This window comes from Hemiscyllium ocellatum, chromosome 22 (genome assembly GCF_020745735.1).
Source record: "Hemiscyllium ocellatum isolate sHemOce1 chromosome 22, sHemOce1.pat.X.cur, whole genome shotgun sequence".
In the NCBI taxonomy this organism is placed as follows: domain Eukaryota; kingdom Metazoa; phylum Chordata; class Chondrichthyes; order Orectolobiformes; family Hemiscylliidae; genus Hemiscyllium; species Hemiscyllium ocellatum.
Genome location: NC_083422.1, coordinates 22,808,747 through 22,827,487, shown reverse-complemented (window position 1 = coordinate 22,827,487; position 18,741 = coordinate 22,808,747). Strand labels below are relative to the sequence as shown.

Below are 18,741 nucleotides of genomic sequence, written 5' to 3'. Positions count from 1 at the left end.
ATGAGTTGCCAGATTTTAAGTCGCATTATTACAATATTTTATTACATTATGTTATTTACAATACATTGACTGCTATATTTAGTATGTTCAGTGTACCACAACAAATTGTTCAAAAACAGTCTGTAATGTAGTACACTAAGCCACTCTTCAAAAACATGTGGAGGACTTGGGGTGTTCTACATATTACCTCTTCTGCTCACTCCTCTCTGTCAAAAGGTATAATGAAATTCACTGCGCACACCATAAGACTCATCATTATTTGTTTATTAGTATGTCCAGATTTTCATATAAATCTATGCGCCATCCTTTAAGCAATTGTTTAGCCTAACTAACAGTTCTCATGTCTTGGAGTCAGACCACTCAGTTCTTATCCTCCACAATCTTATCACCGAACTGCATCTACACAATGCCTTGTTGGAAAGAAGGGACAAAATCTCAAGAGTGTGATCACAAGACATGCATACAGTTACGCCAACCTGAACCAGGACAAAGCAAATGCATTTGAAATTTTCACATGAATATGTGGGTTCATGGGAAACTACAATGCTATTATGTCCAGCCTATAACTGTGTAATGAGTAAAGCTCAGGTGCTGTAAAGAAATAGATTGTATAGTTAGTAAGCTTGCAGATGATATCAAAATTGGAGATGTATTGGACTGCAAAGAAGGTTACCTCAGAGTATACAGGGATCTTGATCAGATGGACCAATAAGCCAAGGAGTGGCAGGCAGAGTTGAATTAACAGAAATGCGAAGTGCTGGATTTTGGAAAGGCAAATCATGCAGGACTTATACACTTAATGGTGAGGTCCTGAGGAGTGTTGCTGAACAAAGAGACCTTGGAGTGCAGGTTCATAGCTCCTTGAAAATGGAGTCACAGGTAGATAAGATAGTGAAGGAGGCATTTGGTATGCTTTCCTTTATTGGTCAGAGCATCGAGTGTAAGAGTTGGGAGGTTACGTTGTGGCTGTACAGAACATCAGTTAGGCCACTTTTGGAATATTGTGTGCAGTTCTGGTCTCCTTCCTATAGGAAGGATGTTGTGAAACATGTAAGGGTTCAGAAAAGATTTACAAGGATGTTGCCAGGGTTGGAGGGTTTGAGCTATAGGGAGAGGCTGAATAAGCTGGGGCTGTTTTCCCTGTAGCTTTGGAGACTGAGGAGTGACCTTATAGAGGTTTATAAAGTCATGAGGGTCATGGATAGGGTTAACAGATAAAGTATTTTCCCCGGGGTGTGGGAATCCAGAACTAGACAGCGTAAGTTTAGGTGAGGGGGGATATATTTAAAAGGGACCTAAGATGCAACTTTTTCACACAGAGGTTGGTCCGTGAATGGAATGAGCTGCCAAAGGAAATAGTGGAGGTTGGTATATTAGCAACAATTAAAAGGCATCTGGATGGGGAAGGCTTTAGAGATTTATTTGGCAAGTGCTGGCAATTGGGACTAGATTAGGTTAGGATATTTGTCGGCATGGAGGAATTGGACCGAAGGGTTGTTTCCATGCTGTACAGCTCTATGACTCTATGATTCTATATCCAGACTCCATATCATCAACCACTTGTCAGTGAGAATGGCCACTCTGATACTGACTACATCATCCCAGATAACAACCACACATTTACAACATTCAGAGAGAACATCCCAGACTGAAACAACATTACCAGGTTTTATTCACTTGGGCCAACTGTACATCTATGAAGAAGTTATCTGAATGCAGAGATAATTTATCTGTGTGCATCGTTGTACACCTTCATCAATGAAAAGATACCTATCCTTTAAAGGAAAAGGGAGATATGTGTAATGACACAACTCCCGGACCAGACAAGTGTGCACCTTTAAGATAGTTACAAAACATCACATCATCTTCGATCACCCATGTAATAGTAGTGTACAGTAGCATAAGTGACCATAGAACCTAGACTATATATAAGCCTGCGAAATGGTAGCTATGTAAATAATCAATTTGCAACTAAATTATTCGTCACATGGACAAAAGTGAATTAATTGAAGAAAAGCAGCATGTGTCTCTTCTGAGAGAAAATTGTTCAACTAACTTGCTGGAGTCTTTTTCTTTGATGAGAAAACAGAAGAGGCTGATCAGGATAATACTGTTTATATGACATATAAGATCTTCTGTAAGGCCTTTGATACAATGTTGCACAACACATCTAAGTTAGACCTCATGGAATAAAGGGCACATTAGCAACACGAACACAACATAGGCAGTGTGATATAAAACAAAGAGTAATGGTTAATAGATGTTTTCCAAGCTGGAAGGAGGTTTGTAGTGCAGTTCTCCAGTGATCAGTGATGGGATCTTTTCTTTTCCTGATATATGATAATGATCTAAATCTTGGTGTACAGTACTCAAATGCAAAATTTACAGATGACAAAAACCTTGAAAGCATTGTCACCTGTAAGGAGGACAGTGCGGAACTTCAAAAGGACATTGCCAAATTGGGGGTGGAGGGATAGCTGACAGTTAAAGTTCAGTGTGAGTTGATACATTTTGGAATGAAGAACATGGAAAGACAATATAAATAAAGGATACGAGTCTAATGGGGTGCAGGAGCAGAGGGGATTTAAGTGCATTTGTGCATACCTGTAAATTATTCAAGATGATAGGAGAGGTTCAGCGAGCAGTTTAATACACTGTTAGGATTACATTATCCTAGATACAGTTTCCTATGCTTTATTTACAGAGGTAGAGAAAACAAGAACAAGGATGGTAGGTTGAATGTGTATAAGATACTAGTTCAGTCTCAGCTAGAGTGTGGAGTCCATCACTGCGTGCTCTTCTGAAGGACACGATTGCATTAGAGAGTTAGGAAGAGGTTTATGAGAATGGCCCTGAGATAAATGATTTCAGTTATGAAGATAAATTGGAGAAATTAAGATGGTTTTCCTTATTGCAGACTAAAAGATGATCTGATAAACACATTCAAAACCATGACAGGTGTGATTTGGAAATGCTGGTGTTGGACTGACGGAGACAAAATTAAAAATCACACACAACAGGTTTATTTGGAAGAACTAACTTTTGAGGTGCTGTTCTTTCATCTACTACCTGATGAAGGGGCAGCACCTCAAAAGCTAAAGCTTCCAAATAAACTTGTTGGACTATAACGTGGTGTTGTGTGATTTTTAACTATGACAGGTGTGATCAGTGTAAATATGAAAACATTTTTCTACTTGTGAAAGGATCAAATCAAGAAGGAACATTAACAAGTAAAACAAAGGGATATGAGCAAAAATGTTTTTAAGCAATATTTGGTTAGGTCTAGAATGCACTACCTGAGAATGTGGTGAAGGCTGGTTCATTTGAAGCATTCAAAATAGAATTAGACCTTTCCTTGAAAGGAAAAAAAACATTCAGGGTTACAGGGAGACAGACAGACGAATAGCTTCATTTGGGAAGCCAGCATAGATTAAGGACCGAATGACTGCCTTTTGCACTGTAACAATTCTAAGATTCTGTGGGAAATCTTAGGGATGTAAAGGTGGTGTCTTTTTATGCTTGTGCTTTAAAGCCATGGGTTGAAATGAGAAAGAACTATTTGAACTCAGTTTGAACAAGGATGATTGCATATTTTAAAGGAAAGAATTTGATATCTGTTATGAATCCTGTTTGTATCACTTCACTGTGAGTTCCAGCAATGTGATGAACTGGAGCCGAGGTTTGTTTACAAGTGAAGCTGATTGGTTTGTAGTCTAGGGACCAATTATCAATGAGAAAGCTCCTGCCAACAAGGTGACTGGTTGTCAATTAGCTAATAGTGTGGGCTGTGAGCAAGACACAGAGAAGCTAATCAGACCAGGAGAACCACCAGCAATTCTGCAGCTGCCAAGAAACTTTTGTCAGTTCTTTGCAAACACCACTTCAAAACAGAAGAAAATCCGCTTAACTTTCTTTCAGCCGGTGCTACGTTGTGACATTGAATTGGATAAGTTACATATCCTTCATAAGCTACCCTGCATCTCTTGTAAACCAGAGGAAATTTTCTGAGAAAGATCAAGAAGAAGCCTCCGGATCAGATCTTGTTTCTACAAAGACAACGGAACTATTTTTTTTTCAGTTTACTCTTCACCTATTTTTCCTGTTTATGTTTGGCTGTGTTTGTGTAAGGAGGATTTACAATTGTTGAAAAGTGTGGAGCTTCTCAAGAAATGTTGATTCTCCTGCTCCTCGGATGCTGCCTGATCTGCTGTGCTCTTCCATGACCACATTTTCCAAGTCTGATCTCCAGCATTTGCAGTCCTCACTTTCTCTCAGGAGCTTACAGGTGGTTCAGAGATAAAAATTGTCAAGTTTGTTTAATTTAGCATAATGATTTAGCTTTACCTAGAATCTAATGTCTTGCAATAAGTAGTGATTTCTTGTCAAGTACAGAAACCTGGTCCATGATTTTTATCAATCTTGGTGTGAAAATCAGCTAGCTTGGGAAATTTGCACATTTCCTTTAAAAACTAACTTTTGTGATGACTCCGGGAATAGTGGGGATTTATTTTTCATTATTTGGAAAAGGGAAAATGTTTCTATTTTTTAATAAGTAAAAAATTAGAGATCATAAATATACAATCATGCATGAAAAAAACCAATGAAGAATTTAGTAATTCATGTTCTGAATAGCATACAAGCCTTTAGGAGAAACTGGATAACTGCATGAATTAGAAAGTAATTTAGATGAAGTAGAGTGGGAAGGGGTTCATGTGGAGCAGAAGCACAAGCATAGACTGGACTGAATGGATAGAATGAATTATTATTAAAATAAGGATTGAATGTACAACATGATCCAACTGTCCTCCGCATTCCAACATCACCTGTTACTTGGCCTTGACTCTTTATGTTCAACTTTTTTGGAGATTAACTGATTGTGGCGAGGAAAATATTGGTACATATGCAGAAGATGGGTTGAGTGGGGGAGTAAATGGTAGGCAGAGATGAGGCCCAGTGAGAGAACACACAAAGGAATGGGTAACGGTCAGCCTGGGAGAATTAATTGCTGTTAATGGGGACCGTTAATGGCTGACAATGGGATGGTTGTGGTAGCAGCCCATGTGATGACAAGGCCTGGTGTGTGGGGGAGGGGGAAAACATGCGGAAAGGTGGTCAACCCCTAAAATTGTTGAACTCGAAATGGAATCCTGAAGGCTGTAGCGTCCCCAAATGCAAAGTGAAATGTTGTTCTTCCAGTTTGTGCTGAGCTTCACTGAAACATTGTATCAAGCCTGTGAAGAGATGTTGGCCAGGGAACACAGCAGTGTGTTGAAGTGGCAGGCAACAGAAAGTTCAGGGTCATTTTTGCAGAGAGAACATAAGAATTCTGCAAAGCTGTTGCGCAGTGTGTGTTTCATCTCCCCAGTGTAGAGGAGACCATATTGTGTGCAGTGAATACTGTAGACAAGATTGAGTGAAGTGCAGCCAAGTGAAATGCAGTTGAGGAAGAAAGTGGACATTGCGGACGCTCCCTTCTTGAAGTTGGCATCATCAGAACAGATGTGACAGATGCAGAGAAACTGAGAATATGGAGTTAAAAGTAACACAACACCAGGTTATAGTCCAACAGGTTTCACTGGAAGCACACTAGCTTTCGGAGCGACGCTTCTTCATCAAGTGATTGTGACAATCACCTGATGAAGGAGCGTCGCTCCGAAAGCTCGTGTGCTTCCAATCAAACTTGTTGGACTATAACCTGGTGTTGTGTGATTTTTAACTTTGTACACCCCAGTCCAACACCGGCATTTCCAAATCATGAGAATATGGAAGCAGGGTGTGAGGATGTATAGTCAAAGTAACAATGGGAGCATCCGCATCCACATCGAAAAGATTATTAGTTGCCCAAAATTAGACAAGTAAAAAGGTCCCCCAGGAGGAGATTATGCATGACATGTCCAAAATGAACTTTGAAACGGGAAACAGTCATAAGTAGGAATGCTTTCGATTGCAAAAATGCTGCAATTTAGTTAGACAAGGCTAGTTTTAATACCCTTGTTGTTTTTAAATGCAAGCTGACTGACAAGACTACATTGAAAATGTCTTTTTCAACACTGAAAGATTGAGATGAACAACTGAAGATGGCGTAATGATAAAGTAAGAATAATAGAATAAACTAGAACAATGACATTGGAAGAAGTGTTCACTTCTCTGACATCATATAATATTCATTAAGACAGCAGATTTTATTTTCATTGTACTTGGGAAAAACAATGTCTCGTGTGCAATGTATTGAGGAGATGTTATTGGGCTCTGTTGCAGGTCTGCTTTTTCTTTTATTCATTACTTTTTTTTCCTATCCAGTGTCTAAAAATCCTATACACCATATAGCATAGCCTTGTGGCTGCACGAGCCACTCAAAATGATGGATTTATGAAAAATGGGCAATAAATGAGGCATGCTGGGAAATTCAGACAAGCCTTGACCAAAGTGACTATGCTAATAAGCATGCTGCAGAATACAGAGAGGCTGCAACTACAGACAGACAGTATGTAATTGACTCAGCAGCTGCAGACAATAGAATCTGCAACCTGAATGCCATCTCCAGGACAATCAGAAACATCAGGTTGTTTGCCAGACACAAGGACACCTTGCACTCTTATTTGGAGAGGGCTACCTGACCTATGTGCCTCCAACACCTCCTGAAATGTATGCCTAAGGACCACCCTGCCATCGACATGCCAATGTCTAGTTGGGTTTGATCCATCAGGGTGATTGGAGGACATTGTACACCCTCCCAAAAGGGCGCAAACAGCTACTGAGTATAAGAATCACTGCAACACCATGCTCAGGAGTGGTAACTAGAGACCAACACCAAGAAGAGAAGACAACCCTGACACCACTGGGAGAAGACCAGTCAATCATTGCCATATGGATCAAGGAGAAGATTTAGTGTGGTGGTGGTATTGGATCATTCAGAGTTAAGTTAAAGCATAGTTGATTAGATTTATAGAGAAAATTGTTAGTTTGTAGTGTGTTTTGTTACTATAGTATTAATTGTGTTAAATAAATAAATATTATCATTTAGTATTATTAAGAGTCGACTGGCATTTTCTTTGCTGGATTTAAGAGTTAAAAACTGTACGGCAGGTGCAACAGCCTATTAGCAACAGAGAAAAAGCTCTGGTGAACACTGCCAAACATACAGCTGAGTATGCAGTAGTGAATTATTGATTCATTGTAAACTGACCACAGGTTCATAAAACAACAGAAACCAGTAAATCAAGAACTTAAGTTGGCAACAGAGAAAGTTACTTATTAATACAATGTACACAAAAAAATGAAGTAAATAATGAAGCAACTGGCATTGACAAATTCATAAATTAGGACGGCAGTGCTTAAATCAACAAATCAGTGAATCAATGAAATAACAGATAACAGGAAGTTAATACATCTGCTCTACCCTAACTACAAAACATGCTTGGAGAAAGTGAGGACTGTAGATATGCTGTCCCATACCACTGGCAATTTACTTTTCCAAGCACTTGTAATATACTTACTAATTGTAAGGGTAAGTAAAACATTCCAAAAGACCCTTCCAGTTAGAAGAGATCCTGTTACCTTGCTTCGAAGAATGAACTGTGTAAACAGAAAAATCCACACTCTCATATATGGCAAAGTTGACTTCAGAAAATATCTGATTAACTGGCATAAAATGCATAATTTCTCCCAACTTCCAAAAATATTTTAGATACTTACAGGTCTCAGGAAACTTTTCTTGTTGATCAAGCTGCAACTTGAGCTCTTCTTAAACACATCTCGAACTTCACTGGGGCATACAAAATTTGCCCATTCCTCTGGATTAGTCGGCATCATTGCAGGCAACATTTTTAATTTGCCCTTATCTTGTGTATCCAACATTGTCTATTAGAAAAATAAAAAAAACTCGAAAGGTTAACTGCCAGAATACTGCTAGTCTTGCAACAAAGAAACAATTCTACCCTCCTGGACATCCCAAATTTCTTTCTTCCCTCCATTGGAAATGGTCCTTGCAATTCCTTTTTTCATTTCTCCACAACTTTCTCATCCTTTAAAATACTACTAAAGCCTATATCTTTGACCATACTTCTGTTCACCTGCCCTGATATCTTATGTGGCCTGGTTTCAAATTTTGTTCAGTAAAGTAAAAGGTAAGTTACTGTAGTCCTACTGGACCATAGGGCTGCTCTCTCATTAGAGAGAGACAGAGAGAGAGAGAGAGAGAGATGACTGGTGTGGTTTAATATGAGGGCCCCCACGGCCCAAGTGAGGGGAGAGACTGAGAAGGACCATGGTAACCTCAACCGGTGCAGTAATTGAACCCACACTGTTGGCGTTACTCTGCATTGCAAACTAGCCATCCGGGTAACTGAGCTAACTGACCCCCTTTGTCCAGTTCCGCAAAGAACCTTTACTTATATTGTGGTCATGCCAATATACATATTTATATAGAAACACAAATTGTTTTATTTCACAATCCATCACAAGAATGACAATTATTCTTAAAATACAGCAAAATCCACCATCAACCATGTATTATGGTAACTCAATTCTCCTGTTTAGTCCAAGAGGAAATTAAATTCATTCTGTTGCAGTTATGTTCTGGCTAAAACAAATTGTCAGAATTTATCACAGGATTATAGAGAAGGAAAAATAAGTAGCAAATCAAAGATGGCACAAATAATTAAAACACAATAATAATGGAACCTTTTATAAAAAGTTAAACAAACTTCAGAATTTAAAGCTTGAATCAAAGGACATTCCTCAACCCTGTACTGCATGTTCCTGCTTATTCTAAGCACTATTAGCATCCTAAGAAGTTCTTCAAGTTAGGCAGAAATTCAGTACTGTGGTAGCAGCTAAAAGGAAAGCAAACCAGCCCAGATAAATGGGGAAGGCTAGTAGCAGGAAAAGCATCCTGATGTAAAGTCACGTGCTTGTTGTGAAGGACTGAAATGGAAGCAGCTTGATTGAATCTCCACAAAACACAGATAAAACTGAAAGTGAAAAGAAATTGAGTAGGTAACAGACCCAAGGCTATCATTTTGTCTGTGTAACAACTGGCACATTGTGACCTTGCATCTAATATTTCTCTGGGAAAACCTGTCCACCAATATCAAGGCTCTTTAGTAAACATATTAACTGAATCCAGCAAAAGAGGAGATCAGATTTTGGTTGAGGAATGGGCATAAACCAGGTCCATGCAAAGAGATGAAAATGTGTTGTTGGAAAAGTGCAGCAGGTCAGGCAGCATCCAAGGAACAGGAAATTCGACGTTTCGGCATAAGCCCTTCATCAGGAATTATGCCCGAAATATCGAATTTCCTGTTCCTTGATGCTGTCTGACCTGCTGCGCATTTCCAGCAACACATTTTCAGCTCTGATCTCCAGCATCTGCAGACCTCATTTTCTCCCATGCAAAGAGATGCAATGTTATTTTGGCTATACCAGAATAGTCAGTGAACCTAACCTGGCATTAGGTGTTGTGCTATTGGTGGTGGGTTTAAAACAAACCAAACTGAGCTGCAAATCTGAGCTAACTGGGAAACATGGGATCATATGTCCTATAATGTGTGTTAAATAAACATTAATTCAAATGTTTCTTCAGATTTATTGCAGATTACCTCTTTCTTGCCCTTTGATTTATTTGACTTCATTCCTGTGTCAGTACGGATCGTAGAAGCAGTCATAGATAACTCTTTCATAATTGTCTCTGCTGCTGTCAATGATACCTAAGTTTAAAATGTTATGAAAAAAAAGGTTAAAAATTATTAATTATAATCACTTAACTTTAAATTGAAGCTATATTCAACAGTTAGACAACATCCTTGCTTACTTAATTTTACTCATAAACAAATTAGGCTGTTAGCTAAGAAATGTTACGAACAAAAGGAAAGGGGAAGGCATGACAATTATATACCACTTGCATGACCTCTAGACATTCCAAGTTGCTTCATAGCCTGTGAATTACATTTTCATATGGAAAACTTGTTTGAGCAGTAATGAGATAATAACTAGATAATTAAGAATTAGGAGCTGTGTCGAGTTGTAAATATTATTCAGGACACTGGAAAACTCTTGCTTTTATTCAAAAAGCTAAATTATTCTTTATTTCAGAGCAAAATAAGGAACATCATGAATAAACCAAACTTAGAACTTGCACAAAGCTAAGTGACAATGCAGAAACTCGAGTTCATAACAAAAGATCAGATACTATATTTGAGGCAATCCAACATTGACTAGAGCTCTAGTATAAAATTTTAAAATATGGCTATATATGTAAGTTTAGATGATATTACAGACACTATAGGCTAGAACAGGCTACCTGCTATTACAATTCAAAAACAAATCGTACAAGTGTAATTTGGTATAGCAACGCAGTACAAATGACAACCATTTCAACAAATATGGCAGGGAATGAATCTCATAATTCACAACATAAATAAGGCAGAAATATCTGGTTTAAGGGGAGTTGAGCAAAGGGAGAACAGCAGTAAGGCTGTAAGATTTTTTTCTTGGATCGGGGCAGTTTTAATGTTCTTCCTGGCCCCACAAGTTAAATAGACATTTTATTATTTCTCTCTTTGAATACTCTCCAGTGATTCCTTTAAGGACCACCGGTTTAATTTCACTTGTGAGCCACACCACTGCTTGCACTCCACAAAGTGGAAAATCAAAATTGAAATGATGTCCTAGATACATTTTTGCAATTTAAATATATTAACATGGCTCTCAACTATTTTAGGGTGAGCACTACCCATATATGTTGAGGTGCATTCAAAGTGCATCAAACAAACCTCTGAAATTAAATTGGCATAACTTGCTAATCCATGATCACTCCAGTCCCCATAAAATGCAATGCTAAAATAAAACAATTATTGGAATTCAGACTGGTCAGATTAAATCTGACTTCTGTTTCAGTGAACACGTATGACCTCTAGAAGGTTCGTTTATACAAAACTGTTCTGATTACAGCTATTTCAAATAGCTTGAATGTGGTAGCATAAAAAGGATTAGATATACTGTAATTAGAGAATATATAAATACAGAACAGGAATCATGCAGCACTCACCTGCCATATGCACATAACATAACCATACGCCATTAAACAATGCTGCTTGCATGACTCACGGCCTGCAATTATTGCCATTATTGTTTGAGCAGTCACTAACGTTTCCAGTTGTCTTACGTCTTGTAAGTTTTCTAAGGACAGGTTAGTGCCAATATATTGTACGCCAATCAATTGTTGACGTTTTGTTGGAACCAAGACGTCATTTTTTGATTGCTTCTCCTTTTCGAAGCGGTCTTCTGAACATGAAACAAAAACAAAAATAATAAATATGTCTATACCATTCAAAGTACCAATGATTTCAAATTGACTATGGGCTGAATCTTGCCAAGCCTGGAACAATGTGGGCGATGCTACAAAACCTGGGAGAATTAAGAGAGAAGTTAAGCAATGCTTTTCTCAATTCTGACAGCAACTCACTGCATTTTCAAATATAGTTCTGGGAGTCAAGACAAGATTCTTGCTCGGCACTGGTGAGATCCCTATTAAGGGGGATTATTGCTTGTTAATAGGCCTACTAACTGCAAATCTGGCCTCATGAATATGCAGGTTGCTATCCCACCATCTGCCACAAGGAAACTATACATTCATGAGGTCAGATTAGGCCAGACACTTTGACATCTTTTGCTTGCTCCTCCGGGCTGCCATCTCGGAAACACAACAATAAAACTCAGGGCAAACTCAATGAACTACAGCCGCCAGCCCCACTTCTCCTTCACCAAACAATCTATAGGCAAAGGCATCCAGCCTCTCTGCTCATAGCACATCTCTGATCCATTACAAGGGCACACGCACAACAATCAGCGCTGCAAAGACATTTGTGTGCAGGGTCAAACACCCAGCTCTCAGACTGGACCAGGCTGCTTGCTTGCTCGCTCATTCACTATGATCCTAGCTGGATGTTCACAGCATCCCAGTCTTGCCTTTCCCCTCAGCTGAGCTACCAGTCTCACAGTGCTTCTGTATTTTCTTCTTTAATGAAGACACAGTCAGGAAATTTGTTATGATCGTCAGACGTCCTCAGTCAAGGCCAGGGGTGACAGCTTTCAGTCAGGATGTTCTAGCACACTACATCCAGGCCAGCCTCCAATGCCAGTCCAGAGGCATAGACACAGTCAATCAACTACTCAAAGTAGTCAGAGTCAGGATCCTCTCCTCAAAAGGGGTAAAGATTTCAATGTCAGCTAGTCCACTAAATGTCTTGGTTCTTTCTGCCCTACTGGAAGTTGTTCCTCCTGGAATGAGAGAAAGGGAGGTATTGATGGAGATGAAAGTGGCTGACACAGTTTGTTAGTACTAGAGGAGGAAGGGGAAAGCTGGTGGAGTATTCAGTGGGAGAGAGTAGACAGTGAAGAGGGCTGCTGCATTAGTGTCTGATGGGTTAGGGTGGGTGGGAGCAAATGAGAGATGACTCTGAATGCAGTCGTGAGAGAGTTAGAGCATGAGCCTTGATGGTGGGTGGGTAAGTAGCAGAGAGCAGATGTTGGCATTTATACTGAAGGAATTGAACTTCTTTCTACACTGCTGGGCATTCCTGCAGAAGGCTGATACTAATATGGCAGTCTCTGATAGCATGGCATCCTTTGCCCTGAGGGAAGAGGATGTCCTATCTCTGTACCATCCCATCCATCAGGACCTCTAGATGCCTGTCCACAGAGCACAACACTAATTTATCCTTATCCACCATGCTAGGGAAAAACATCACATGCTATATAGGACAGCTCCAGATTGAAATGGCTTGCCCAGATGCAGAATGACCTTTAAAAGATGACAAGGGTGCGAGTGATACCAGTCTATTTGGGGATATAGCACTGTGGCAAGTACTTTCATTTATGGTGAGTGATAGAATCCAGCCAGCATTGGACAAGTGGTTGGTAGTTAAGAGATGAGTTTGGAATGATAGTGCAAGAAAATGTGTTGGGTTTCACAGAGAGAAAATATTCCATGAAACTCGACAAAACTGCCACTTTGCCAAAAATGACAAGATTCAGCTCAGCATACTTAGATGTAAGAGAGAAATTAAAGAGAAAGGAGAAATGTTACAATTACAGTTGGTAAGGTGGTTAAGAAGATAACCTGTGTTTTGAGTAGTTTAGTAGAAACAGGTTTGAGCAAGCATTATGAAGTCCTATGCCAGACAGCCCCAAAAACCTGAAACTAGAAATTGGTTCCTAAATTCTGGATTAAAATTGAACAGGTTTCTCACTTGGATCTGAGCAAGGTATGTGGTGGTATTCCGCATCGGCCTAAATTTTCCCTCACAGATCAGGAGCATCAATTCAGGAACAAAACCAGCTCCACAAACCCAAGCAGGGAGTCAGTTCCCTGGATGGTCAGGTTTTCATTCCAGGGAAGAGGACTGAAACAGACATACTTTTTAATGCGCACTCATTTCTATGCTTCACAATATTGAACACCATTTGCCTTTCCCAAACATGTCCTGGTATCAATCTTAAAGGGCATCTTAACTGTCCCAGGAATTGCACTAAGTTTGTACCTCCTCCTTTTGGGTCTAATGTGTGCAAGTCATGTTTTGGATCTCCCACTGATCAACATGTGCAGTTGCCTCCATGAAACAAGGACATGCAAATCACAAGCAGCTCCCATTTCACTCATTTCTCCCCAACCTCTTGTAAAAATGGTCGTAGTAGGAAGGGGTCTTCAGCTTCATTTCCATAAAGACAGGGGCCTCTCATGAGTACAAGGGTCCAGATGCACAGTGCCTAAAAGATTAGGCCACACTTCAGGTGGGCCAGCCAAGTGGAGAATTAGTGCTGTCCTTGAATACCAGATTAACATCCAGGATAGATCAGCCCCAGCTTAAAAGTTCCGTGCTTGAAAAAGATGTATTCAGCCAACCTGCTTCCTCTTTGATCTCTAAAGTCGGTTTCATGCTCAGAAGTAAATCCACAGCCCAGTCCAACTGGCAGTAAGCATCGCTTTGAGAAAATCCATTGCAATATAGCCATTCACCAAATGCAATCAGTTGGTTGATTTTCTGCCAGTTACTTTCTGGATTCTGAAATATCAAAAAACAATAATGAATGCAACAATACTGGCAATCACACACAAAAAATTCTCACGAGTAAGTACAGGTCACAAATATGCCTCAGCGCACAGTGAGCTTATATCTTGGGCTTGTGGCAGGGAAAAGACAAGACACAACAGCAAAGGGTGGTGTGCATTATTCAAGCATATATCACCTTGCAGGACTTCAATGGGACTACACTGGGAAGAATTGGAGTTAGAATCATTAGGAAAATCTTTGATGAGAGACATGGTGAATATGTGTTTGATGCTGTGGCACATTGCAAGAATTTGAATAAAATTAAAAACATAATATTCAGTTTACACTGCATATTGTTTAATGAACAAATTGCACAAAATACCTTCAGAACATCTATTGAATTTTGGTAACAAGTTAACTGATCTGTAATGTCTTTCGAGAAAACCGCCACACGATGCCACATGTAAGATACATATTCTTCACTGTCATCCTTCAATTTCTGCATGTCCATACTGATACCGTGACCAAGTCTTGTATTCACCATAATTCTATGTTTGAAAAGAAGCCTTCAAATAGAGATTAACAGAAATACTTTGTGAGTTACTAAAATGATTTCTCCATACTTAATCGATACTAAAATTTAAATGTTAACTGTAAATGTGAAATTTGCATTATGAAGTGGTGTTCCTTCAATTTTTGTCTACTATTGAACTTTTGACACTTTTTATTGCTAGAAGCAGCATGAACAATGCTACTCCTCAAAGAAATAAAACATGAGCTTGGAGATCCAAACCTAGCAAATGGTGCAATACATGCTTGGAGTCTACTTAGATCAGAGCTCCACTCCACCAAGCCACCATCCCATACAGGAGACAAGGTCAGGAAAACTTGCTACATTGTTTCTATATTTATTCATTTCCACGGAATTAACATTTATTGGATCATAACTTATTTTTACTTACAGCCTCTGTTTACACCTGGGCATAACCCTAATGCCATCATCTAACACTTTCAGTCCAGCTTTCCAATCTCCTTTATGCACATAAATATGGAATAAAAGACCGCACAGTGCTGCCATTAACTTCGGATCATCATCAGAATCATCAACAGCTTGAAACAAAAATACAATCAGGTATAAGTTATTACACGTCTATCAGATGTACCTTGGGCAGAAGTAAAATACTAATTATACTTCATGTTTTTTTAGTGCTTAACATTGTAAAATGCCCAACTGCATTTCATTCAAGCATAAATAAAACAAAGTGCATGGATTCAAAGGAGGTGACCAAAAGCTTGATAAAAAGGACAATTAATAGTGTAATTTTCTTGCTGTGATATGTAGGATATGGATGGAATAGAACAAATAACAGGCAATCTTACTCATTTGGACAAGACAGAAAGGAAAAACAAATAAAGAAAAATGAATAACATTTATTTATATAAAAACTAAATTTTAAAGTGATTAACTAATTTTGAAATGTTCATTATTGTAACATAGAGAATGCACAAGTCAATTTTAGGTATAGCAAATTCCCACAACCAAAAGATATTGTTTTTAGTGTTGGTTATTAATATGGATGGGAGATGGCATGGATAGAATCTCTGCTTTCCTTCACAACTGGGAAAGTAAATCTAACCTTGGTTTAATAGCTCATCCAAAAAACTGGCACCTCAACAATGCAGCAATCACTCAGGCTTGCATTGCAATGCCTGCCCATATTTCTGTGCTCAAGCTTCTGAAATTGAACTTATACCCACTCATTCTGGTTGAGAAAAAAGAGTGATACCCAATGAGCCACAGATGTTACAGGGAAGGGATGGAATTTCAATATCTCGTAGACAATATGCAGAAAATCAGTTTTATTTAGCAGAAAATGAGACAAGAAGACAAAAAAATGTCTGATGGTCATAAACAAACTTGCTGATGTAAAATGTGAAACTAAGATGAAGATTTTTGGTGATATCAAAGTCTTGGTTTCCTGGTTCATATCAACAGAGATTTCCAGCTAGTAAAATCATTACCTTGCTATTTAATTCATCTCTAAGTAAAATGAGTATGTAATCTGTCAATCTATTGAGGTGTGACTCCAAATGGAAGATAAAGGACAGAATTTAGTTGAAGTGGCAGTTTCCCCACACAGTAAGAGAATCACTTAAAACTCCTCATCACCTTTCCATGAAGGCTCACTGTAGTTTAAGTGTAATCAGCAACGTGTAATCTGGATAGCATATCTCAATTAAGTCTTACTTTGGGCAGAAATACGATCTTGAGAGCTTTCAGCCAATCAGAGGAGTGGGAACAGATGCCTGAAAAGCATTGCTGGATCCCAGCAGATCAGCAAGTGAGAAGATGAAGGTCATGAGGAGAGTGTCGTGAACAAGGTGATAGTGGCCAAAGTAGAATGTAAAAGTAGTGGTGGTTTTCAACTGCAACACCTACCCAATGCAAGTGCAATTAATCATGAGATATCTCCACTCCATTCCCATGAAGTTTAAGGAAATACTTTTGAAAGACATGGGAGACGCACAAATGTTCCATTAAATCCATTAGCCATCATTAAATCCCAGTAGGTTGAAGGAGAATTATTCAGCTTGTTCATGAGCCTAACTGACCTGTTCAATTCTGGTGAAATTCCTACATTGAGGTCTTGCTGTTCCCAATGAAGATGGGATAGTTTTCCAGTCACCAGAAATCAGATGAGGGGCATCCCACCCAATTTCCTGATCCCTCCTGTGCCTCACACTTGTACCAGTGGAGTCCATTAAATTCCACCCCATGTCTCAGTAGAGGACAAACACAAATTGGAAGTTAACATTTAAAAAATGTTTTGTTTTAGAATTTACAAGATTGAAAGCTACTGAGGAGGTAAATGTTCAGTTGACTTTAAATGAAGTGAAAGACCTAATATGAAAGGGAAACAAGTTGGGTCAGTTAAGGGAGGATTCAAACCTAAATGAGGGCAGGGATAACACATATCCTAGAAATTATGGGCAAAATTGTAACTGCTAATGGAGAGTAGCAGGTTCAGGAGCAAGCATGGGGTTAAATTCTCAAAACAAAAAGTGCCTGCATGCTGGAAAATTCATGACCTTTTAAAATTTCAGCCTTAGCCACAGGATATTCGGAGGCTTCATGGAGAGCTACTGGGTGTGTAAGATAATGGTTTGATGTGCTAGTGGTTGAAGGGATAGTACAGTATAGATTAAACAAATGCTGCCTGTCATTGAGGGCTCAAGAATAAAGAAGCATTATTTAAAAGCCAAGTGTGCAAACAGAGAAACTTACTTTACTGAAGAGATGATGAGGTTATGCACCACAGAGTTAGAGCTTGAAGTCGAGAATAACTTAAGAATAATTTACTTGATGGTTGACAAAAAGAGAAATAAAAGAAAAAGATAATAGAATGGTACATTAACTGGAACTATTAGATCCTGTGGAGGATAAAAATCAAGGTCAACTGAATGGAGCAAATGCCCAATTTTAATGCTGCAATTTGAATGCAGGCCTGAATTGACTGAACTGAATTCAATGATTTATCATTTAAACAAATTAAAGAATTATCTCACATAGCTTTGCAAAACAGAAGACCAACATATATATTACTAAATTTAAATTTGTATTCAGGCTTATTTGTTATCTGTGATTTTAACACAATGACAACAGGGAGAGAAGGCATTGCTAGCTCAGCACTCCTCTGTGATTCAGCAGAGGCCATGGTATGAGATATGAATCTCCACCCTGCTTCTCACCTAAAACTTCCTATTCATGATCGTGACTATCAGAAAGGAAACTAAGAATCCTCAGCTGTGTGTGTGAAGGAAGGTTTGGGAACGTGAACATGTGCGTTTCACTTGTTCTGAGTTGGAGATTCATTTCTGTTCCATATTGCTTCAATCCAAGCGCTTGCAAATAATTTTCTCAGTTTTCACTTACATGTTGATAATGCCCCAAGTGCAAAAGGAAGTGATTGTTGTTTAACTTTGGAATTCTGAATCATTTCTTCTTTTTCTTCCTCCTGCTGGTCAAAATGAAAAAAAATGCAGTTTTAAAAAAAAACTATGAATCTGGTTCAACCACTAGGCTAGAAGGCAGAACTGTCAGGGCCACAATGTGTAAAATTTCAGCATTTATGTTGACAGATAAATGCTTAAAGTTGGTGGCTGCATAAATTATTGTAACCATTTTTACCTTTCTGTTCTTGGTAAATGTATTTTGAATAGCCTTTAGAAAAGACTTAACGGGTTCTTCAAGTACAGCTCTTTCAAGAGGAGATGGTATCAAACATAGACAAGAATTCCAGAAGTGTTTTGCTGAACTCATTACAAGTTTGACATTTCCAGCTTTTTCTCCAAAACTGTAATAAAAAATAAGATCAGACACTAAACATTTTCTCAGCAGGTCTGGCGGTATCCGTGGAGAGAAAGCAGAATTAATGTTTCATGTCCCGTGAACCTTCTTGAGGACTGATGATACCTTAGAAAAAGTGGTATGTCTGCTGTAGCCAGTGGGGGCAGAGCAGGGAGGGGTGTGTGTGTATGTGTTGGGGCGGTGGGGGGGAGAGAGAGAGAGAGAGAGAGAGAGAGAGAGAGAGATGTGAGTATGTTGTCTGTGTTGTGTGTGTGTATCTGTGTATATGTGTGACTGGATGATAATATGTCCAGCAAATTCAGAACCTGCTGCATACATGCA

General features: G+C 38.9%; 1 protein-coding gene across 1 annotated transcript in view; it reads right to left on the bottom strand.

Moving 5' to 3' along the window:
• LOC132826138 (cilia- and flagella-associated protein 46) overlaps positions 1–18,741 on the bottom strand; it is a 214,053-nt gene that overhangs the window by 122,398 nt on the left and 72,914 nt on the right. The window contains exons 20-27 of the mRNA XM_060841785.1: positions 18,241–18,406; positions 17,986–18,070; positions 15,014–15,161; positions 14,434–14,617; positions 13,904–14,063; positions 11,048–11,283; positions 9,600–9,707; positions 7,696–7,860 (exon numbers count right to left, since the gene is read on the bottom strand). Coding sequence (XP_060697768.1) covers positions 7,696–7,860; positions 9,600–9,707; positions 11,048–11,283; positions 13,904–14,063; positions 14,434–14,617; positions 15,014–15,161; positions 17,986–18,070; positions 18,241–18,406 — 1,252 coding nt within the window. The remainder of the gene's footprint in view (positions 1–7,695; positions 7,861–9,599; positions 9,708–11,047; positions 11,284–13,903; positions 14,064–14,433; positions 14,618–15,013; positions 15,162–17,985; positions 18,071–18,240; positions 18,407–18,741) is intronic.